Source organism: Lonchura striata, chromosome 29 (assembly GCF_050655825.1).
Source record: "Lonchura striata isolate lonStrDom1 chromosome 29, ASM5065582v1, whole genome shotgun sequence".
NCBI classification, from domain to species: Eukaryota; Metazoa; Chordata; class Aves; order Passeriformes; family Estrildidae; genus Lonchura; species Lonchura striata.
The window spans coordinates 3,440,006-3,463,679 of NC_140731.1; the positions used below are offsets into that span (position 1 = coordinate 3,440,006).

The 23,674-nt window shown below is 60.0% G+C and overlaps 2 protein-coding genes and 1 long non-coding RNA gene across 3 annotated transcripts; 1 reads left to right on the forward strand and 2 right to left on the reverse strand.

The window, feature by feature from the left end:
- Positions 1-802: 802 nt before the first annotated feature.
- CCNT1 (cyclin T1) lies at positions 803-10,172 on the reverse strand. The gene is made up of 9 exons (XM_021548289.3): positions 9,986-10,172; positions 8,874-8,955; positions 8,497-8,625; positions 7,668-7,728; positions 6,336-6,398; positions 5,710-5,755; positions 3,184-3,347; positions 2,792-2,862; positions 803-2,477 (listed from the first exon to the last, which is right to left on the reverse strand). The coding sequence occupies exons 1-9, from the start codon at positions 10,159-10,161 to the stop codon at positions 1,101-1,103; spliced, it is 2,169 nt and encodes a 722-aa protein (XP_021403964.1). The 5' UTR covers positions 10,162-10,172; the 3' UTR covers positions 803-1,100.
- Positions 10,099-19,924, forward strand: LOC146765012 (uncharacterized). Its single transcript, XR_014950444.1, has 2 exons — positions 10,099-10,584; positions 13,068-19,924. It is a non-coding gene; the product is annotated as an uncharacterized LOC146765012 (long non-coding RNA).
- On the reverse strand, positions 10,906-23,514 carry ADCY6 (adenylate cyclase 6). The gene is made up of 22 exons (XM_021548287.4): positions 23,363-23,514; positions 21,650-22,484; positions 20,076-20,225; positions 19,867-19,988; positions 19,647-19,758; positions 19,454-19,581; positions 18,738-18,896; positions 18,511-18,652; positions 18,303-18,431; positions 17,815-17,840; positions 17,574-17,721; positions 16,815-16,912; positions 16,648-16,735; positions 16,459-16,575; positions 16,221-16,379; positions 14,855-15,030; positions 14,743-14,772; positions 14,102-14,231; positions 13,324-13,587; positions 12,444-12,648; positions 11,802-11,926; positions 10,906-11,714 (listed from the first exon to the last, which is right to left on the reverse strand). Exons 2-22 carry the CDS (start codon positions 22,481-22,483, stop codon positions 11,586-11,588), a joined length of 3,471 nt encoding a protein of 1,156 aa, XP_021403962.3. The 5' UTR covers position 22,484; positions 23,363-23,514; the 3' UTR covers positions 10,906-11,585.
- Between the last annotated feature and the right edge of the window lie 160 nt (positions 23,515-23,674).

Consider the following 23,674-nt stretch of genomic DNA (forward strand, 5'->3'; position numbering starts at 1 on the left):
TTGGCATCACTCGGTCCCTTCCCGGTTTCCCGAGCCAGCCATGAACCGACACTGCTCCCCACCGGGAAGGGCAGAGCTTCGACATCCCAGGAGGAGCCACCTCCAAGAGGGGCTCCAAAAAAGGGAAGGGAAGCAAGGGATGGGCTTTGCCCAGAGCCTGAAATCTAAGAATTGGTCCCAAAAGTGGACCAAATCGGTCCCCAAATCCTTGGAGAGGGTTTGGCAGCAGCAGTTCCTCCTAAAAACAAGCTCAACATGGAACAAGAGTTTCCCAAAACCATCCGGAGACCACCCATTTATTGAAGGTCAGAAAAGTCAAGTCTAAAAAAGAAAGAAAATAGGGCTTTCCCAAATAGTCAACCCAAACTCTGGCAGGTCCCCTGGCCTTGGGCTGAGGATCCAGGAGAAGCTGCTTCCAGCTCAGCTGGGAACAGCCATATGCCACTGTGATTTCCTGAAGTTGCCCCGGGTATGGTGCCTACAGGACCAGCCTGGCACTTTCTCATCCCAGATCCCACTGGGAATGTACCCCCCTGCCCCCATGGCTCCCATGGAAATTCAGGGATCTACAGGAAGGGAGCAAGGGATGGAGACAGGGTCCCAAACCAGAACAGGTGTGAGGGCAAGGAAACACGACCCACGGGAGGGAAAACAGCTCCCATCACCTTGGGATTCCCTCAGCCCCCCCACATCCCTCCATCCCCCAAAAACTCAACACCAACGCCTCAAAGGGAACCTCCCCAAAAGTCCCCCCGGGCTCTGCCACAGCCCCTCAGAATTAAAAGGAACCAAACCACTAAGATATAAGTTAATGCTTAAATTATTTGTAAAACATCTTAAATTTTCTGTGACATATTTTAAATATCCCCCATGTTCCCCAGAGGGGGGGTCAAAGCCCAACACTAACTGGGAGCCTATGGGGGAAAGGGAGGAATAGAGAAAGGGTTCCTTATCCTTTCACAGCTTTAACAACTAAATATCAATAATAAAAGTTATATTATAATAAAATAAGTTCTTCGTGAGGCAGTGGAGATCAAAAAGCCCTTAGAAAAGCCCCGCAGGTTTGGGCTCGGGCTCTGGACTCAGTAGTAAAAAGGGGGTTATTTGGGGAGGGGGGGCAGCGGAGGGGGCGGTTCCGAGGGCAGGGGGGGCGGTCGGGGCTTGTCCGTGTTGGTGGCAGCTCTGGAGCCGCTGGAAGCCCGGGGGTTCAGGAGCTCGTACGAGTGGAATTCGAAGGCGGGGGCCTGGGTGGGCTGCATGCCCTGCGCGCTCAGCAGCGAGTGCAGCATGTTCACCGTGTCCTGATAGTCACTGGCCTGGCTGACGTTGTGCCCGTTGGCCCCCGAAGGCCCCTTGTCCGATTTGTGGGCGCCCCGGGCTTTGCTGGGCTGGGATAAATCCGAGCTGTGCCCAGGGAGATGGGCAGCCCCGGGAAGGTGGGCGTATGGGAACGGCACTCCGGGACCTTTGGAGACTTTGCCCACCTTGGGCTGGTGCTCGTGGGGCATGGCCGGGGGCTCCTCGGGCAGGGGTCTTTTGCGGGTGGGGACGAGAGGCCCGTAGCCCTTGTGGGGGGTGGCGGTGGCACTGGGTTGGGCGCTGTGTTTGGAGTCCCCCGGGCGCTTGGCCGCGGTGCTGGGGCCGGCGCCGAGCTGGGCGTGCAAGTGTTTGTGCGAGTGGTGGTTGTGGTGGTGGTGGTGGTGGTTGGATGAGTGGCCCTTGTGCTTCTCTTTGTACTCCCGGCTCTTCCCGCCGCTCTCATCCGCAGAGCCGTGTCTGTCTCCGGGACCTGGCACCTTAATCCGCATCTTGATCTCCTCCTGCTTGGAGGGGATCGGCCTCTCCCCGCCTCCCCCCACCGCCGGGATCCTCATCTTGAGAGCTTTGTCACCCTTGTCGGCGCCAGGCGGGCGCTCGGGGTTCTCCGGCCCCGCGATGGGGATTTTCAGGACGATCGGGGAGGGGTTGCTGTCCTGCTGCCCTTCCCTCTCCCGCTGCTGCTGCACCAGGAGGTTCTGCGCAGCGTAGGCGTACTGGGAGCGCACGTTTGCTTCCATGTTTTCCAGCTGCCGCTTCTGTGCTGCCAGCTCCTCAGCGTGCTTGGCCCGGTATTCCTTGAGGGACACCTTGGCTGAGGGTGCGTTCTTGGTGCTCTGCTTGGGGTAGGCAGCACCGTCCGGCTGCAGGTGCTCAGCGGCCGACGTGCTCTCGCTAGTCCTGTGGATGTCCAGCTTGGCCGGGGGGTGCCAGTGATCTGCCTGCGACGGATCCGCAGCGCTCGGCTCCCCGGGGGAATCGGCCGCAGCTGGGAGCGCCGGCCCAGCTCCGGCGGTGGAGGATGTAGACATGCTCATGAGCCCAGCGATGTTCATGTCCGAGCTGTTGTTCCTGGAGATCATGTTGAGGATTGTCTGCTCTGACAGGCTCTCGTCATCGCCATGGTCGTCGGTTTTGGACTTCCTGGCTGCTTGAGAGGCCTGGAATTTAAACAAATCAGCGAGTGTTTACTTGGGGTGTCGCTGGTGTAATCCAAGCAGCTCACCAGGACACTGCAAGGTCTTTTATACAGACAGATCCACGTTGCTCCCATCCCTCTTTGTGGGAAAATTCCCAACCCCTGGAAGCAGGGCTGCTAATGCAGCTGGAAAACCAAAGCTCTGCACAAGTTAATTCACAACAGATGAACTCAAGCACCACACACAGTGTATCTCAATTCCACACACAACTCCCTCCATTGCTGTCCTGCATTGCAATTCCCAAAGGAATCACAGCCTGTGTCCAAGGTTCTTACCCGCCAGTTCCGGATCCGTTTCAGTCGGCTGGGAGTTTTCTCAAGGATTTGCAAGAATTCATGAGTCAGTTCTGCAGAGGAGACACAAACCCAAGCGGGAGGGTCAGAGCAGCCCCGGTCCATCAGGACAACCCCCTCATCTGACAGATGGAGCTACTGGTGGGATGGAGCTGTGCCAGGAGGGGAATTCTGACAACTGGAATCACTGACCCATTCAAACTCATTTCTCTGTGGTGCTACAGAAGCTGCTGCTGCCCTGGAAATGCTCAGCAAGCCCTGAACTCCTGGAGCCCGTGAGGTGGCGTTGAAACATCAGAGACCCAGGACCAGCGATGCCAAAATCATTTAAGAGCCTTTTGCAGGATAAAAAAAAACCTCGCTCCCAAACTTACCATCTAAGAGCTCCAGAGTTACAGTGCCATCAACGTATTCCCACCAGTGCTTGCCGTCCGTGGAGACTGGGATCTCCCAGTTGGACCACTTACAGGCCAGGTGGATACAGACGCAGGCCACAACGGGCGGGGTGTACTGCAGGCTGAAGGTGGTCAGGTGCAGGCTGACGTCACCGGGAGAGAAAACAAAAAGCCATCAACTCCCACGCCTGAGCTGCAGATCCACGCGGGACATGGGGGGAATGTGGCCCTCTGGACCTCCCCAGAACGACCCTCGGGCACAGCCAGCTCCATCCTGCTCCAGCCCAGCGGGGCTCCGCGACCGCTTCGCTCGTTCAGGCCTGCTTTGCTACAGGGAGTTTGGGTTCTCCTCCTCCACCAGTTTTTGTTTATGGTTTTTACAAAGGTAATTTGGGAGCTTCTCTGAGAGGGAAAGCCACTGGGGACCTGCCAGGCCCACCTGTGCTCTGCAGAGAAACTCATCCTTGTTTTGCTACAGAAAATTTGGGATCTCCTCCAAAGGAAAAAAAATCAGTGCTGAGGTCACCCAGCAGCCTCTGCTCTGAGGAGAAACTAATCCTTGTTTTACTACAGGAAATTTGGGATCTCCTCCACCAATTTCCCTGTTTATTCCTGTTTTGATGGAGGAAATTTGGGATTCCCCTCCAAGGGGGAAAAGGCACTGGGGACCAGCCCCACCTCTCTTCGTGAAGAGAAATTTGTCCATTTTTCTGCACATCCCTGTTTTGCTAAAAGAAAGTTGGGATTTCCTCAATCTCTGTTCATTCTTGGTTTGCTACAGAAAAAAAATTGGGATCTCCTCCACCAGTTTCCTTGTTCGTCCCTATTTTGCTACAGAAAATCTGGCTTCTCCAACGACAAAAGTCAGTCCTGGGGTCACCTGCCAGCCCCACCGCTGCTCTGGGGAGAAACTTCCAAGCACAACTCCCAGATGGCATCCAAAGAGCAAACCTGCCCTTTTCAGCTTTAGGAAGGGTCTGGTCTTTCCCAAAGGATTTTTAGGAGTACACTTTATGCTCAAGAGAACCTGAGCCAAGTGACCTATAAAATATATTCATGAATAAATTGATTTTCCACGTGGACATGAGTGCTGTGAGGTGTGGGTAGCACCAGGAGAACTGAGGGGCTACGAGGATCCTGCAGGAACACCAGAGCTTAAAGAAACACAGAAGCAAGTCTTGAGTGTGGGATTTGCCCACTCCTGAATGGGCCCCCACATGGCACCATCTCCTCACCACCTTTTTCATCAGTGAAAAGTGGAGAGGCTGAAGTTTGGCATCTACAACCAAAAATCCTCAAGTTTCGTGGATACTGCGTTTATCCAGAGAAGTCAAACCCAGGAAATTCACAACCTTGGGAGAGCAAACTCAAGGACAACAAAGAGCCTCAACTCTGCCCCATAACGATGCCAGAATGAAACCAAAGGATAAATCCAGTTCATCCCAGAACTGGCTCTCTCAGGCAAAAACCAAGGCTCTTCTTCACACTTTCTGCCTGGATTTCCCTCAATTACAGCATTAACTCCTAATCCCATGGCTTTGAAATTCTGGCTGCAGGGATAAAACAGCTTTCAGGGCTGTGTTTACCCAAACATCACCACCAGCACATTCCCGGAAATCCATGGGGTGCCCTTTGGAGCCCGAAACACCTTCAACAAACAGTGAAGGTGAGCAGGGAACACCTCCCAGGTGGAAAAGGGAAACCACGTGCCCAGACATTCCCAGACAGAGCTTGGAGGCATCTCCAGCCCTGCAGCTTCACCTGTGTTGGCACCTAAACCACTTTTCCCTAAGTGATTTCCCAAAACATCAGTGTTTTCCACGTCTATGATTTTGTCTGTTCCAAATGTGAACTCCGTGGTTTGTCCGAAGTTGATCATCCAGGAAATTAAATTTAGAAATAATCCCAAACAAAAGTGCTGGCATCAGACTGGCAATGAAAATTTAGGGACAAAACAAATCAGAGAAAGGATCTGGGGCTGATTTATTTCCACGGAAAATTTAGGGACAGAACAACCCAAATGAAGAACCTTGTACTGATTTTTCTGTCCTGGGAAAACTTAGGGGTAAAACAACCCATACAAAAAATGTGGGGTTGATTTTTCTTCATTTATGCCCCAAAACAGACTTTTTTTAGAGTACAAACCATATTTGTGGAAAATTTCCACAGCACTTTGTTGAAAACTCTCCAACACCCAGAAACAAGCAAGAAAAAATTTATATACTCATTTCCCCTTCACCTTTTTGATTTGTTTGGGGTTTTTTTTTTGCAAACTTTCACAACTAAATTCTCATCAAATAAGCAGTGAAGCTCCTGAGTATCCCATCTGCATTATTTTCCAGCTTGTTTTACCCAGCAGCTGGCAGGAAAAATGGCTGGAACCCTTTCCTAAGGCTCTTCCTGTGGGATTCCCAGCTGCTCCCAGGCTGAGTGGTGCCTCTGGGGCTACAGGCAGCAGATAAATTATCAACCAACTCTAAAATTATAAAATTATAAAATAATAACCTGTTTGTAGCCATGAAATAGGAAGTTTGTGCCAAGTCCTTGCTGGCTGCAAAAAAAAGGAAAAATCAGGGTGTTAGTTGCATATTTTCAAGTTGTTTTAATGCAAGAACCATGGGCCACCCACAGATTGACCAGCAGGCCACAGGCAAAAGGATTTTGGGAACTGCTGTTCACTGAGAGCTTTGTGTGGTTCAGAAGAGCCTGAAGCATCTAAAACTGCCTATCTTTTGAGAATCAGAGGGATGGATCAGCTCTTCTGGGAGGAAAAGCTGGGAGAATTGGGATTGTTCAGCCTGGAGAAGGCTCTGGGGTGACCCTCTTGTGGCCTTTCAGGTTCCAAGAGAGCTGAAGTGGGACTCTCGATGGGACCTGGAGTGGCAGGACAAGGGGGAATGGTTTTTCACTTGGAAAAGGTGAGAATAAGATGGAACATAGGGAAGAAATCCCTCCCTGTGAGAGTGGGGAGGCCCTGATTGTCCAGAGAAGCTGTGGCTGCCCCATCCCTGGCAGTGTCCAAGTGGAAGTTGTCCTTGCCCTCCCAACCCAACCCATTCCAGGGTTCTGGGAAGCTCTGGAGCAATCCCAGCTGGACACTCCCCCATATTTTCCTCCTCATTCCCTCTCACCTCGGACAAGCTGCGTGCACTTCACCACGTGGGTGTGAGGATGGTCAATAGTGATCTCAAACCCTGGAAGGAGACAGACAAAGGACCATCAGAACCAGCAGCACAGCCCTGGATCTGTGTTTCCTGCACCCCTTCCCTCCTACAGCCCTGCTTGGAGCCAGGCAGGAATAGAGGAGCCCATTTTTCCTGCATCCAGAAGCCTCAAGTTCTCCAGCTACAAACTCAGAAGGTCTCTGCTGCTGCCAGACCTCCCAGCTTCTGAAAGGCCTCACTGGAAACAAAACAGCTATTAAAGATTTTAAAAATAGCAGGACAAAGCCTCTTGAAGCAGCTGGGAGGAAAGCAAAGACAATGGCATCTGCTCCAAGGAATTTCTCTCACCCAAAAAGCTGAGAGGAAGCAGATTGTTTTCCCTTTAAATGGGCCTAAAGCATTGAGGACAACTGAGTTTAATCCTTGCTCCTGCATCCTCCTCAGTTTGGGAATTCTGTTTGAAAAGGGAAAAAGGAATTCCAATTGGTCCACGTGCAGACCTGCAGAACGTTCTGGGAGAACTGGGGTGTTTAAAAAGGCCTCTGGAGAACTGAGAGGCTGCAGAACTGGGCTTGGTTTAGCCACAGACTTGTGGCCCACGGCACCTCTGCCCCTACTGAAGGACGGACATGGAGTGTCTGCTCTGAATCCAGTCAGGAATAACAAATCCTGCTCTTTTGGAGGGAAAATCTACCTACAAACTGCCTCTGAAACAGAACATTCGTTAGTGAACACAACTTTTAACAGTACATTTGATAGAGAAACACCAGCCCCACCAGCCGCAGCCAACCGTGGAGACTCCTACTTCCAGAAACACCCAGAAAATGCTCCTGGTTTCTTGAGTTCTGGGGACTTTCCCCCAATGAATTATTTGATCAAAATATTCACTTCTAACCCAATTTTTTAAGACATCTCTCAGTACAAACTGCTTCCTGCAACAGAACTGGAGCATTATGGCCTGGAACTGGATGGTCTTTAAAGTCCCTTCAAACCCAAACCATTCCATGATTCTATGATTGAGCTGGAAAGCACAACCCAGGACAAGGGCCAGTGTCCAAAGCAGCACAAATCCTGGTTTTTTTAGGGGAAAAAAAAAAATCAAAGTGACAAACCACACTTAAATCTCTCAGCACTGAGCCTGGCACAAGTTACACCTGAAAAATTGATGTTAAAACAGGAGTCGAGCTGAAAAACGGGGTTTGCTGTGTGGACTCTGTGGAAGGGGTGAGGCTCTCCAGCCTGTGGAATTCTCCTGGCTCTGGGATTGGTGTGGCAGTCCGGCCGCTTCGAGGAACTTACCCAGGGTCTGTAGGATTATGCTCTCTAGAATGACCAGGTCTTGGGCTTGTTGCAGGTAAGCCTGGGGTTGAGAGGACAGGCAGGTTACTCATGGAGAGGCACTCGGATCAAGCCTGCACATTCCTAACACCCTTCTCTCCAGGGCAAAAATGGGAATCTCCCTGCACGGGGGGACTGGCACAGATTCCCTGGAAATGTTTGAGGCCAGGCTGGATGGAGCTCAGAGCAAGCTGGGCGAGTGGAAAATGACCCTGCCCGTGGCAGGTGGGTGGAATGGGATGGGATTTAAGGTCCTTCCAACCCAAACCATCTGGAGATTCTAAGACAGAGGGATCAGAGTGTTTGGGTGGGCCCTGGGTGCTGGTCCCCCACACTCCTAGGGTAGCACACGAGCAGTGCAGGAATCACCCGCTTTTCCTGCTGTTTTTTAATTTTCTGTAGGATTCCCTGGAAAAAGCTGCCCCTTCCAGCAGGACTCGCTGCTCAGCTGCAAGTAAAAGGGGCTGTCTGAAGAGATGAGGGCTCAGCAACGTTTTTAACCCACTGAGACAGATGCTGGGACAAACTGCTCCCACAGTGGAGCTCCTCTGCTCCACACCCTCCTGGGCAGTGCTCCAGGGACACAGGCAAACAGCACATCTGCATCCAGGTGTGCAGCAGAGAAGAGGCTTTGCACACAAGGGGGGAAGCCCAAATCTCTCTGCTGCAGGAGAAGCTGGATGGAGAAGCTGCCCCTGAGCACCCCGGGAGGGTGGATCCCAGGTGCCATTCCTGCTCCTCGGGCCTCCAGCGCTTACAGCACACCCTGAGGCTCCCTCCCCACATTTACCTCACTCTTGGTGTCCAGCAGAGGCTCCTGGGGGTGCAGACAGGCATGTGCCACCTTGATGACGTGCTCCAGCTTCCGAGGCTGCTCTTCCACCTTGGCTGCCAGGAAAAGCGCTGCTGGCACCACCGACTGTGGAGGAAAACACTCTGTTTGCTTAAAAAGCCACTAAATTCAAGATTAAAACAAACAAACCAGGTGGATTCTCAATATTCCTTCAGGGAATGAAGGCTGTTCAAATCTGGCCACCACCAGGAGAGACAAAAGGGTCCCTCTCCCTTCCCAAACCTCTTCCCAAGGTGGGTCCCCCTCCCAGGCAGCAGCAGGAGTGGGTCTGGGGGTTCCCAGCACCCCACCGCACCCCAAATCCCAGCACTTACATTCCTGTGGAACTGGGTGAAGGACTGCACCATGTAGAAGCGGTGCATGTACACGATGGCTGTGTTGATGGTGAGCTGGGAGCTGGGAACGGGGTTAAGGAAAGGCACAGAGACCCCCAGACAGGCCCAGGGGAGCCACTGGGACAGACCCCACATGCCAACAGCACCAGGACAGGACAGGCCCTCCCTGCACCCCAGCACAGCTCTCCTCAAGCCCAAAACAGGCTCACCGCGCTCCACAACCCAGCTGAGCCTTCACAACATGCCAGGAGAGCTCTCGCTGCTCCCAAAATGGGATCTCCTCGACCCCAAACAGGCTCTGCTCTCCCTGCTCCCCAGACGAGCCTTCCTGACAACCTGGCACGGCTCTCCTTGGTCCCAAAATCCTTTTTGGGATCTCCTTGGTCCTAAAACAGGCTCGGCTTTCCTGGCCACTTGTGGGACGAGCATTCACAACACCCCAGCACAGCTTTTCCCACTCCCTCGTTTTGGGATTTCCTCAATCCTAAAAGAGGCTAGGCTCTCCCCACTCCTAGGCCGGGGCTTCCCGACTCACCAGCACAGCTTTCCCTGCCCGTGAAACGGGATCTCCACCACCTCGAAACGGGCTCGACTCTCCCCGCTCCCAGAATCTCCTCGATCCCAACGCGGGCACGGCTCACCCGGACGGGCCTGCCGCTCCCTTCCAAGCACCCCGGCACAGCTCTCCCCTCTCCCGGGCCGGCCAGGCCTGCCCGAGCCTCTCCAACACGCCAGCACAGCTTTCCCTGCGCCCGAAACGCCATTTCCCGAGCCAAAAACGGGAAAAGCGGCTTTTCCCCGCCCCGAGAGCCGGGCCGGGCCTTCCCGACACCCCAGCAGCGATCTCCCCGAGCCGGGGCCGCGCTCTCCTCGATCCTCACAAGACCCGGCCCTCCCCTCACCCCCTCCCGGCTCCCTCCACTCCCGGGTCTCTCCTCACCCCCTCCCGGCTCTCCCTCACTCCCTCCCGGCTCTTCCCACTCCCGGTTCTCCCCTCACCCCCTCCCGGCTCTCCCTCACTCCCTCCCGTCTCTCCCCGCCCCGCCCCGCTCCCACCCGCGGCCTAGCGCGGCCTAGCGCGGGCCGGATACACGTTGAGGCGCTGCCCCATGTCTTGCAGCAGGTTGGCCGCCTGCTGCCGGTACGAGAGCTCCTTGTCGGGGTCGAGGCCGGCGCGGCGGGATGGGCTCCGCTCCAGCTGCTCGCGGCTGAAGTACCAGCGCCGCCCGGGCCCGGCGCCGCCGCCGCCGCCCGCCGAGGCCTCCATGGCGGCTCTGCGCCCGCGCGGGGGACGCGGCGTGCGCACGCAGCGCGGCGACGCGATGACGTCAAGCGGCGGGTGGGCGGGCGCGGGGGGGAGCCGTTGGCGGCGCGAGCGTTCCAAAGCAGGGAGGGACGTTGGAGGGGCGGGGCCTGAGAGAGCCCACGCCCCTCATTGGTTGACCACGCCCCTCGCGGAATGGTCACGCCCCTCACGGCTGGCCCCGCCCCGCCCCGCCGCGCTTCCCCTCACGCCGTGAGGGGCTCCGGTTTTTCGGGGGGTCCCGCAACGCCCCCGCACCTTAGGGCGGCCCCTGTGGCCCCACCGCCAGCTCCTCGGCTCCCTCTTCTACGCACTGACACCCGAGGAACCCCGGCATACCGGTGTGGCACTCCACCCTCCTCACCGGCACCTCAATGGACCCCTCCGGTATGTCCCCCCCACCCCCGCCACTCCCCCGGGATCACGGAGCAGCGGGATCCCCCCACCCCTCCAAGATCCGGTTTTCCCGGGGTCCCGCAGCCCCCCGCACCCCAAGACATTGCCTGTACTCCCCCCTCAACCGATTTTCCACCCTCTTTCCCTTGCCGGGACCCTCCCCTCCCCACCGGGACTCCGCTGTGTCGCCCACCGGGACCCCTCCTCACTGGGTCTCGGTGTTTTCCCCTCTTAGGATCCCGGGCCCCCTCCCAACCGGCAGCCCCGTGTGCCCCCCTGCCCCATAAGCCAGGCCACAGCTCGTATCCAAAGTGTTTTATATATAATTTATCTGTACACACGAAGGACAAAGTACCTCAGGTCTGTGCTGGGATGAGGGGGCGAGTGCTCCCCCCACTCCCCCCGGGCTGAGCCCCCCCCCCAACCCCAAAACTGCTTCAAAAAAAAAAAAAAAAAAAAGAAAAAAAGTCACTTCATTAGGGTTTTTTTTTTTTTTTTGCATTTAAAAGGGGGAGGGTCTTCCACCCTCCCCCCCTCCCCGCCACAGTCCCCCCGGAGGGAGCTGGGACCCCCGGGGGGTGAGGGGGCTGCGGAGATGCTGGGCCTGCGCCTCCCCACCCCCGCAGGCGGCACTTCAATTTGGCACATGGAGGGGGCTGGGCACCCCCTGCCCCCAAAACCCCCGCAGTCCCTTTTCTGGGGGGCCCCATCTCCCCTCTTTGGCACATGTGGGGTTTCTGCAAAGGGATGGGGGTTACCGTGACCCCCACCCACAAAAAACACCCCGGTGCAGGGCTGGGAAACACCCCCTAAAACAGCCACAGAGGGGGGCACAGGGTTACTTCCCCACGCCCCCCAACCACCTCCTTGTGTCCATTTCTCCCTTTTTTTTTTTAAATATGTGTATTTGGGGATTTTTCCTTTTTTTTTCGCCTGAGCTCGGCACAGGCTGGGGGTGTCCCCGGCATGGGGGGGACACCATGGGGACCCCCCTAACTACCCCCAGGGCCCGCATTGAGGAAGTAGGTGGTCATCTCCCCCTTGCCCTTGACCTTGACCAGCCCCCGGCACTCCAACACGTAGCCCTTGGCAGCCAGCACCTGGTACAAGTCTGTTGTCACCTGGAGGGGGGACACAGGGGTAAAGGGGGAGACCTGGAGGGGGGGTCTCTGGGCAGGTGTCCTGTGTCCCTCCCACCCCTGACTCACCTGGATGCGGTCGGGGACCCCAGTGCTGTCCATGCGGCTCGAGACGTTGACGGTGTTGCCCCAGATGTCGTACTGGGGCTTGCGAGCCCCGATGACCCCTGCGACCACTGGGCCCATGTTCAGGCCTGGGGGTACATGGTTGAGAGTCAGGGATGAACCCCCCACACTTGGGGAAGAGGGAAGGGGAAAAGAGGAGTGAGGGGGTGAGTTTGGAAAAGGAGAGAGTGACATGGAAAAGAGGAATGTGGAGGGGGAAAAGAGGAGGTGATGGGGAAAGGGGAGATGAGAGGGGAAAAGGGTGAAAGAGAGGTGAGGGGGGCAAAAGAAGGGGTGGTGGGTGAAATTGGAAAAGGAGGGAGAGATTGGAAGGAGGGGTGAGGGGAAAGGGCAGGTGAGAGGGGAAGATGGGGTGAGGGAGGGAACAGGGGGTACAAGAGGGGAAAAAGGACAGGAGGGGAGAAAAGGGGGTGCAAAAAGAAAAGGGGTGTGAGAGAGGAAAATGGGGTATGAAAGAGAAAAAGAAGAGGTGATTGGGAGAGAGGAAAAAAGGGGTGCAAGAGCCGCCAGCACAAAGCCATGAACAACAGTGTGGGATGGCTGGAGGTGCAGAGGGGCGTGTGCAAGGGGTGTGCAAGGGCTCACCAATCTTCATCTGGAAGTTGTTGAAGGAGTGCTCGTTGATGTACTTCATCTGCTCCATGAGGTGCATGGCGTAGTCGGCCAGTGCCGCGATGTGGCTCCGGCCCTCGCGGTCGTAGGTGGCCGCGTTGAGCCCCGATGCCGCCATGTAGGTGCTGCCAATGGTCTTGATCTTCTCCAGCTGCCGGTACTTCTGCTCGCTGATGATCTGGGAGGACAGGCTGGGCTCACCCCCGCAGCACCTCAACAGGGTACCCCAACCCCGTCCCATGGCTCCGTGAATGCTGTTCCATGGGTTTTCCAGCACCTCCTGCACCCTGCACTGCGGCTCCACAAATGCTGCTCCACAGCCTCTCCAGCACCCCATGACATCCCCTGCCTCCTCCATGGTGCTCCACAGCCCCTCCAGCACCCCCTGCACACCATCTCCTGCGCCCTGTCCAAATATGGTGCTCTGCAGGCTCTCTATATCTTGTGCATCCCATCTGCACCTCATTCATGGTGCTCCACAGCCTCTCCTGCACCCCATGCACTCCATCTCCTGCACCCTTTCCCCAAATCTGCTGTTGCACAGCCTCTCCAACACCCCATCTTCCTGTACTTCATCCTTGTGCACTCTATCCACAGTGCTCTACAGCCTCTGCATCCATTCCTGTGGCTCCATGAAAGCTGCTCCATGCCTTCTCCAAGGATGACATACATCCTGTACCTCATCCCCACTGCTCCACTGCCTTTCCAGCACCCTGTGACCACATTCCCTGGACCACAGCCTCATCCCTGCTGCCCCACAGCCTCTCCAGCACCACACGAACCCTGCCCACTGCACCCCACCCCTGTGCACTTCACCCCTATGCACCCCCTTGCCCCTTCTCTGCCCCAGCACCTCATCGAAGTCGGCGATGATCTCGTTGAGCAGCCGCAGACACTCCACACCCTCGTTGTTGGCTTCCAGCTCCACATAGAACTCAGAGAAGTTGCTGATGGAGGCGAACATGACGGCCACGCACTCGCAGGACTGGTAGTAGAGTTCGTCGTTGCGCCGCTCCCGTGCCAGAAAGTGCGCGGCCACGTCCTTGGGCAGGATGTTGTGCAGCAGCCGCCGGTTGTAGGCCTGGAGCTCCTCCATCTCCTCTTTCTCACCCGTTGCCTGTGGGCACACACCCAGCTGGGAGCTGCCACAGGACCCCACAGCTGCCCCAGCAGCACAGTGTGGGGTGGGGGTTGGTCCCAGCCCCATGGTCACCCCAGTGCTGGCATGCAAGGAAAGGGTTGCTCCCAGCCCTGTGGCCACCTTCAAGTCAGGGTGTGGGGACGGGGTTGGTCCTGGCCCTGGACTGGTCCCTGTCCCATGACTGCCCCAGTTCTGGGGGGCAGGGAAGGGTCAGTTTTGGTCTCAGGATGGAAGGAAGGGGTTGGTTCCAGCCCCACAGCCATCCTAATCCCAGGGAGTAGGGGAAGAGACAGTTCCCATCCCATGGTCACCCCAATCCCAGGGAGTAGGATCAGTCCCAGAACCACAACGGTTCAGGGAGGGGAGTCAATCTTGTCTGAGTATGGGAAGGCCCATTATCACCCCAGTCCTGGGGTGCAGGGAGGGGGTCAGTCCCAGTCTCAGGAGGCAGGAAGAGGGTCGTTCCCAGCCCACCACAACTTGGTCATACCTGGAGCTTCCAAAGGAAGTCGAGGCGGGCGGTGGACTCGACCTGCTGCGCATGCAGGTACAGGGCGAGCGCAAACACGGCCAGGACCACGGGGGTCACGTAGCGCAGGGCCACCTTCCCCTCTGCCAGGCTGCAGGACCCCCAGGACCCCTGAGGTGGGCTGAAGGACCCGTCCCTGCCCACCCAGAGATCCCAAACACCACCCAGACCCCAAAGATCCACCCATTCCATGGACACCAAATCTGCACTCAGACCCCAAAATTTCCATTCACCCACCCAGGGGATCCTCAAACGTGCACCCAACCCCAAAGATTCACCCACTCATCCAAGAGACCCAAAACCTACACTCAAACCCCAAAAACCGACCCAGACCCCAAGATGCACTCACCCCCTTCAGGGACCCCAAACCTGCATCCAGACCCCCAACATTCATTTCCTTATCCCAGGGACTTTAAATCTGCACGGCAGACCCCAAAGATCCACTCACCCACCCAAAGGATCCCCAAATTTGCACCCAGATCCCAAAGCTGAACTCACATCAGAGACCCTCAGGCTGTACCCACCCCCAAGGGACCCTCCTGCTTCTGCCCACCCTCACACCCCCACACTCAGGTCCCCACAGGCTCCATTTTTCCACTCACCACTCTCCCTGGGTGATGTTGAAGGGGGGCCTGTGGGGACAGGAGCCAGGGGTCAGTGGGGTGGGGACACAGCTCCGAGGGGGGGACCCCTGGGGCGACTGAGGGCACTCACAGGGCATTGGCCAGGACCAGCAGGTCAGCATTGTCAAAGAGGGCTGCGTGAGGCCCCTCCACCAGCAGCAGGAACGTGGCCTCGATGCCCACCATGAGCAGCAGCTTCCCGATGCTACTGATGTGCAGGAAGACGGAGCAGGCGAGCAGGCTCAGCACCACGCTGTAGCTGAAGTACTGGGGGGCACATGGTGGGGTGCAGAGGCACCCCAGGAACACCAGATGGTACCCAGGAACACCAGATGGCACCCCTGGGATCTTTGCAGCACCCTGGGAACCCCAGATGGCACCCCAGGAACCAGGACTGTCATTCCAGGAACCCCTGTAGCACCCTGGGAACCCTGGATGGTACCCCTGGAATGCTGGATGGCACTCTGGGAACTCCTGGTAATACTGGCAGCACTGAGAATACTGGCAGGCACTCCTGGAAGTCCCTGGTGGCACCCCAGTAACCTCTGCAGCACCCTGGAAGCCCCAGATGGCACCCCAGGAACCCCAGGATGGAACTCCTGGACAACCCTGGACAGCACCCATGGGAACTGCAGCAGACTGGGAACCCCACATGGCACCCCTGGGAATCCTGGGAACACCAGCTGGCACCACAGGACTCCTGAATCACCCCCAGAACCCCGGATGGCACCCCAGGAACCCTGAATGGCACCTTGGGAACACCGGTTCGGGCCCAGGAACTCCTGCAGCACCCCAGGGACCCCGGAAAGCATTCCAGGAACACCCTGCAGCACCTTGGCAAGACTGGATGGCACCCTTGGGAACCCTGAAGCACCCCTGGAACTCCTGCAGCACCCCACGCCCACAGGGACCTTGCACCCCTGGGGACACTGTGCCAGCACCCAGTAACCTCGAGGGCTCAGTGCCAGCGCCCACTGAGGACCTTGGACCCGAGCGACCTGTTCCAGCACCCCGTGTGTGTGGGGACCCTGTGCTGGCACCCTGCACCCATGGAGACTCAGTGCCAGCACTCTGGGGGACACTGGACCCTCTGGGACCCTGTGCCAGCATCCTTAGGGACACAGTGCCTGCAGGGACCCCATTCCAGCACCCTGGGTCCTCAAGGACCCTGTGCCAGCGTGTTTAGGGACACTGCACCCATGGGGACCCTGTGCCAGCACCCTTGGGGACACAATCCTACAGAGATCCATGCCAGCATTCCTGGGGACACTACACCCATGGGGACCCTGTGCCAGCAGCCTTGGGGACAATCCTACAGAGATCCGTGCCAGCATTCCTGGGGACGCTACACCCATGGGACCCCTCTGCCAGCACCCAGGGAGGACTTGGCAGCAGCAGGGACCCCTGTGGGAGCCCGATGCCGTGCCTCGCGCCAGGCTGTGCCCGCGGCCGCTCACCTCGGGGAAGTCACAGGCCAGCCCGTCACCGTGGCAGGAGCCTGCAGGGGTGCCCAGGGAGAAGTTGAGGGCGCGGAGCTGGCAGGGCCCCACAGAGCCGGGGGTGACGTTGAGCTCGCGGGCAGTGCAGTCCCGCAGGGCCACGCGGCTGCAGGAGAACTGGGGGGCCAGAGGGGTGAGGCGGTGCCCTGCAGCTCCCCGCAGCCCCCCAAAACCCCCCAAGCCCCCATGGCCCTACCATGTTGACAAAGGCAGCGATGAAGACGAGGAGAATGGTGAAGACGGCGATGCCGGTGCTGCGGGCGCGGGACTGGACGATGCTGCGGGAGAGCTGCTGCAGGGCGGTGGGGAAGAGCTGGGGGGCACCAAGGAGCTTGTCAGGCATGGCCAAGCCCCCCAAAAACCCTCCCAGCCCTCAGGTACTCACAGTGACGCAGGAGTAGATGGCACAGATGAAGAGGATGGCAGCAAGGAGGATGAAGATGCTGACATAGACCCCGAGCATCAGCGAGGAGCTGGGGAGAGGTGGGAGGTGACTGATGGGGTTGGGGGATTAGAGCTGGTATTTGGGGGGGGGGGGGCTGCAGCACTTACTGGGGGAACACCAGGATCTGGAGGCAGCAGATGAAGCAGAAGACGAGGAGGGTACAGGCCACGTAGCCACCAAAACGGTCATCGACCTTCTTGGAGTACTGAGGAGACGGGGAGGTGGGATGGTTGGATGGATAGAGGGGGGACCCCAGGAGCCTCAGGGGGATCCGAAGGGAAGAATGGAAGCAGAACTGAGGGGACACCAGTGAAAGGGGTGGAGACAAACAGGGAGAACCTGGGGAGGGAGGGAAATGGGAGGACCCAAAGGGATGCAGATGAAGGGGCACTGGGGACATCCCAGAGGATGGGATGTAGGGGACAGGGGCAACCCCAAAGGGTGGGTTAGAGGGGAACAGGGAACCCCAGGGGATGCAAGAAATGAGATGGAAGGAAAGGAGGGGACCCCAGAGGGTGGGGAAAAGGGGGACAGGAACACCCTGGGGCATGGGATGAGGGAGACTCCAGGGATGCAGGGAATAGGATGTAGGGAGGGGATCCCAGGGGATAGGAGGGGACAGGGGGACCCCAGAAGATGGAATGGTGGGGGATGAGAGGACCCCAGGGGATGGGAGGGGACAGGGGGGACCCCAGGGGATGGAATAGAGGGGATGAGGTTGAGAAGGCGGAGGGACCATGAAACCAGCACAGAGAAGACCCCAGGGGATGGGAGGACAAAGATGCTGACGGGGCCAGGGCAGAGGGGACTTCAAAAGACAGACAGAATGATGGGTCCAGAACAAAGGGAGCAGAGGGTCCCCCGACCTTCTTCTCCAGCTCAGGGGTCTGGAAGGTGAGCAGGAACTTCTTGACGTGGTCCTTGCGGAGCTGGTCGATGCTGCGGGCGTCAATGGCCCGGCTCAGGAACTCATCCACCTCGTCCTCAGGGTTGAGGGCCTCCTGGGCACCACGGCTGGGGAATGGGGGGTCAGGACCCTCCCAGGCTCCCAGCTCTGCCCCAGGGAGAGGCTGGTCACGACCCCCGCCCCAGCAGCCCAGCACTTACTTGTCCTTGCTGGAGTCATCGATGCCCTGGGAGACACAATGGAGAGATGTCAGAGACACTGACACAGATGGGGGCAACCCTCATGAGTGACAAGGATATGGGGCACCCCCCAGGGTCACCCAGGATGGGGGACAAAGTTCCAGGGGTAAATGGGGCAGGAGAAGTCCCCAAGGGTTTTTGGCAAGGACAAGAGGGTCCCAGGGGTCTGCAAAGGAGGGAGGGAGGGGTCTAGGGGGAATGTCTAACACCAGTGAGGAGAGGAGACCCCTGAGGGTGCCCAGGGCTGGTGAGAACGAGGAGGATCTCCAAGGTCTGCTGAGCACCAGGGGCCACGCAGGAACTCCCTGGGGCCTGCAGGCAGCAGAGGAAGCCACGAGGGCTGCGAGCAGGGCTGGGGAAGCTACTGACAGCCACGGAAGGGCAGCGAGTGGCTGATAGCACTGTGGTGAGGGTCCCCCGTGCCCGATTCCCTCCCCAGGGCTGCTCACCATCTGCCTGAAGGCCTTGGAGTCCTTGGTGCGGGAGAAGGAGCGCTCGGGCACCCAGCGTGGCACCAGCCCCTCGGTGGAGTTGGCGCGAGTGCGCTGCAGCTTGGCCAGGATGGCTTTCTCCTCCTTCTGCAGGGTGACACGGCCATGAGGGGGTGACCCCAGCTTTCCCACGCCCCTGCTGCCTCTCAGATGACCCCCAACTCACGCGCTTCTGGCTGCAGCCGACAATGAGGAAGGTCTCGATGTTGTGCTCCTTGAGGTAGGCGTTGCGCTCGCCCCCGTGGCCCGGCTCCACCTCATAGTCCCCGTTCAGGTACTGCAGCGTTGCCCAGGTGATGTGGATGCGCCTGGGGATGGGGGGGATGAAGGTGCTGAGCCCTGTCCAGCACCTCCCACCCCAGACCCCAGCCCAGCCCCCCCATCCAGGCTCACCCAGCTTTGCCGCCCGCTTCCATGTGGTTGGCAAGGGTGACATCGTTGGACCAGACATCGAACTGCCACTTGCGCAGTCCTAGGACGCCGCAGTGAACCCGCCCGCTGTGGATGCCCACACGCATGTTCACGTTCACCCCCGTCACCTCACGCACCAGCCTGTGGATGGGACCGGTGCCATGTCACCCTTGGGCACTCCGTGGCCCCCCCAGGTGCTTTGAGGCATCCCCAAGCAGCCCCTGGCTTTTCAGGATTCCCAGGCACTGCAGCACCCCACAGCAACCCAAAACACCACTGGACTCACAGGCATGGCACACCCAGGCACCCCTTGGCACCCCCAAGCACTCTATGGCATCCTCAAGCACCCCATGACACTCTGAGGCACCATGTCACCCCCAAGCACCCGATGGCACCCCTAGGCACTGTGACCCAGACTGGCGAGTACCGGACTGTGTCAGCACCAGGAACGGGACCTGTCCCCCAAGCTGTGGTGGCACCTGGGACTTGCCAAAATTGCAAGCCCTCCCAAGTTACAGCAGCACCAGGGACTCACCAGTAACAGACACAGCCGCTCAGGGTTGTGGTAACACCTGGGACATGGGAGATGGGCACGGCCCCCCACATTATGATGACACTGGGGACACACCAGCACCAGCAGCCCCCCAAATTGTGGTGGCACTGGGGACAGGCACAGCCCCCAGCTCTGCCCCACTCACGAGATGGCCTCGATCATGTCCACGCCCATCTCCACACAGCAGTGAGCGTGGTCCCCGCGTGCCTCCGGCAGCCCCGACACACAGTAGTAGCAGTCCCCCAGGATCTTGATGCGCAGGCAGTGGTTCTCCTGGGGGGCACGAGCGATTAGGAGGGCTCCAGGACCCCCCAAAGTCCCCCAGCCCCTCCACTCACCGCAGCCAGCTTGTCAAAGCGGGCGAAGAGCTCATTGAGAGTCATCACCAGCTCCTGGGCCGTGCACTGCGAGGCCAGGCTGGTGAAGCCCTCAATGTCCGCGAAGAGGATGCTGCCAGGAGGAAGAGCACGGGCTGGAGATGGCCCACACGCTGCCCCAGACACCCTCCCCCAGTGATGCCTCCCCCAAAACTCGCCCACACCCCTGTCCCCACAGTACCTGACGTTGTCATGCTTCTGGATGTAGATCTTGTGGAACATCATGTCCTCCTTCTTGGTGTTGATGTCCTCCTTCATCTCCATGGCCACATGCTGTGGCAGCACTGACAGCAGCAGCCGCTCCTGCAGCCAGAGCAGTCCCGTCAGCAGGGCCAGGGTGCTGCTGGACCCCCAGCTCAGCACGGGGACCCCCGGGACCCCCAATCCCACCTGCTGGCGGTTCTCCCGCTGGAGGTGCAGGCGCGCCTGGATGTAGCCGCGGGTCTCCTGGAAGGCCTGGCGCTGCGACACCTCGGCCGGGTAGTGGGTGCAGACCCCCACCACATTGGTGCAGAGGAAGATCAGGGCATTGGCGCCGAGCTGGGGGGAAGGTGGGCTCAGTGTGACCACCCGGGGACTCCCAGCCACCCTCCTCTGCAGCACAGAAGCTTGGCTTTGGTATGGTGGGTGCTGCTAAGGGGAGGAGGGGGCTGCAAAGAGAGGGGTGTGGGTATGGGAACATGGGGGCTCAAGGCAGGGGGACATGGAGGTTCTGGGACACTGGGCAAGGAGGGTGCAGGGGACAAGGTCAGGGGGATGTGGGGCACCAAAGGACATGGGAAAACAGGGCAACGGGGCTGCAAGGACATGGGGGACTTGGGGCTGTGAGAAACCAGGGAACAGGGGATGCAGGGACCTGGGGACACAGAATGGGGGGTAAAGGGGACAAGGGGACACAGGGTGGGGGGGCAAAGGGGACACAGGGTAGGGGGATCACAGAGGCTTGGGGACAAAGGGTAAGGTAGCAGAGGGCACTTGGGGACACAGGGGACATGCATAGGGTGAATGTGGAGGACCTGGAGACCCAGGGCAGGGGGAACGTAGGGATGTGGGATGTAGAAAACCAGAGCGGGGGGATCTGAGGACACAGGAGCCAGGGGTACATGGGGTCCTGGAGCACGGGGGTCATGGGGACGCCCTCGGGAAGCAGAGGAAGTCAGAAAGCAGAGATGACTGCGGAGGGAGCTGCGGTTTCCCCCAACCCCATCCCCCGGGACCGGGGCCAGGGCTATTTATAGTGCTCAAGCACACTGGGACACTGGGAACAGAGGCCTCGCATCCCCTCCCTGGCCCCACTGCATCCCCCCAGAGCCCCATCGCTCCTGCCCTGAAGGGGTGAACCCTCCCCCGGGGGAGCGGCCCTTCCCGTGACCCTGCTGGCCTCCGATGTCATTGTGTTCCTCGCCCTGTGCCCCGCGGGGACTGCACGTGGCCCTGGCCCTGGCCAGGCAGGGCGAGGGTGAAGGCTGACGAGTGGCTCTGCTCACTCAAGGAGGGGGAGCTGCTGGGGCTGGGAACATGTGGCCCTAGGGATAGGGGACCCCTCTGCACCCCCCTGTGCAAGCAGCATCCTGCTAGAAGCACCCACCACCTCAAAGGGGCAGGACAGGGGACACTGGCAGTGTCCCAGCCCCCCTGGGTGACAGCCACTCCCCTGCCCTGGTGCCCTGGACTTGCTTCCCTCCTCGGGGGTTTCCGCCAGCCCTACAACGGGGGCTTTGTGGGTGCCCCTTCCTCCCGGTGCAGCCCACAATGGTGGGTCTGTGCCGGCATGAGGGGCCCACCCTGTCCCACCACGGGACCCCAGCATGGGATCTCTCCCCGGGGGCCCCTCCTGCATCTAGAACTTTCCACCAGCAGAAACATCCGAGTGAAAAAAAAAAAAACCCAAGTTTGCAGAGCAGGATTCAGGGACATGAGGTCCCACCTGCAGGTGGGTGGGACCCTCCCAGGCGTGTCCCTACCTGCTTCCAGAGGAAGGGGTCGGCAGCGTTGCGGTGCCAGGCGATGGCGAGGTGCAGGGCGGAGAGCAGGACCCCGGCCAGCACGGCCGCCCTCATCCGCACGGGCAGCAGCGTGTAGGTGATGTAGATGAAAAAGACGCTCCACCAAACGCCCTCGGCCGCGCTTCGGGGCGCCACGGCCACCGTCCCCAGCGCCTGCACCCCGGCCAGCAGCCCCAGCACCACATAGCTCACCACCCACATATAGTCCTGGGGGAAGGCGCTGCGACTGCACAGCACCATGAGGAGCAGGAACAGGGCTGTGGCACCGGCCAGCGCGGCGGCTGCCGGCACGTGGGGGGCACCGGGCAGGCAGAGGAAGAGCAGCATCACCCCACAAACCAGCACCAGCACTCCCATCAGCACCGTCAGGCTGCTCTGGTTCATCTGGAAGAAGTAGCGCTGGTAAAGCCGCTCCAGTTTGGCCGACTGGAAGCGTTTGGAACGGAAAACCTGGAGCAGCCGCCGCCAGCACTCTCCGGCCGATGGCCGCCCCCCGTGTCCCCTGGCTCCCTTCGGCCCCTTGGCTTCGCCGTCTTCCAAGCCCGTGTCCACCGATTTGAGTCCCAGGTCGCCCGCGGGCCCCTTCTTGCCGTAGTGATCCTCCTGCCAAGTGCAGCGCAGCCCCCGGGGGGGTCCCGCACCCCGCTCCATCTCAGGGTCCTGCAGGCAGCTCATGTAGCGGGGCCCGCAGAGGCCGGCTCGGGGCCGGGGGCCCTTCTTGCCGTTGCGCTCCCCCCATGCCGTCTTCCGCTCGTCCACCTTGGGCACCAGGATGCCGCTGAACCACGACATGCTGCGGGCACCGAGGAGGAGTCAGCGCTTGGTCCCCCATCCTGACACCCCGACGGGAGCCCCGGTGTCCGCGGGGGTGCGAGGCCGTGCAAAGACCGGAGGGTCCTGATGTCCCCACCGCTACCCTGGGGGATGCAGAGCCCAAGTCCCGGCTCTCCCACTGCCCCCATGGCGGCTGTGGGAATGGCCAGTGCTGGGTTCCCTGTGCCCCAGTGTCCCGGTTCTGGGTGCCCGGTGCCAGAATCCCCGTGCACAGCGCTGGGTTCCCGGTGTCGGGTTCCCGTTGTCCCGGTGCCCGGTGCGTGGCCCTGTGGAGGCCGCCCCGAGCCCGCCCTTCCCGGTGCAGCGACCTGCGACAAAGCTGGGACCGACCCGGGCGTCCCGGCCCTGTTTGTCTTGAACAGCGGCCAACGGGTTTTACCGGGCACGGCCGCCCCGGGGCACCGGGAACGAGCCGGGACGTGGCAGCCGCTCTCTGCTCCGGGCGAGCGGCAGTGAAGAACGGCCACCGGGAAGGGCCGGCCCTGGTGGCGGCGGCCGCCTCCCTCCCCGCTCCGGGCACGGGAGCCCCGCCGAGCACGGCCCGTACACCGGGACCCACCAGCGCCCTCCGGCCGCCGCGACGGACCCTCCCAAGCACCGGCAGCTCCCTCCGGCCGCCGCACCGGACCCCGCCGAGCACCGCGCAGCCCCCCGGGGCCGCACCGCTGCCGCCGCCCGGGGGCCCAGCCCGGTGTCGCCCCACCGCCTTGATCCCAGTTCCAGTCCCAGTCCCGATCGCGGTCCCGGTCCCGGTCCCCGACGCCGCCGCCGCCGCCCCGATCCACCCCCCCCACACACCTCCCGCCGCTCCCGGTTCGCCCGGGCGGCCCCGCTCACCTCCGCCTCCGGCGCCGCCGGCCGCGGGGCCCCGCGCCCCGCCACGGCCCCGCCGCCGCCCGCTCCTACACGGCGGCCGCGCCGCGTTCCCGCCGCCCCATCTCGCGCCCAGGCCGGGCCCCCGGTGGCGGTGGCGGCCCCGGTCCCGGTCGCGGCCGCGCAGCCCCGGCCCGCCCCGGCCGGTGCCCGCCCCCCCTCCCCCCCCCCGCCCGGATCCGCTCCCGGGCGCTCCCGGCCGGCGGCCTTAAAGGCGCAGCGGCGGCGGCGGGAACGGCCCGGTACGGCCCGGAGCGGCGGGGGCGGACTCGCACC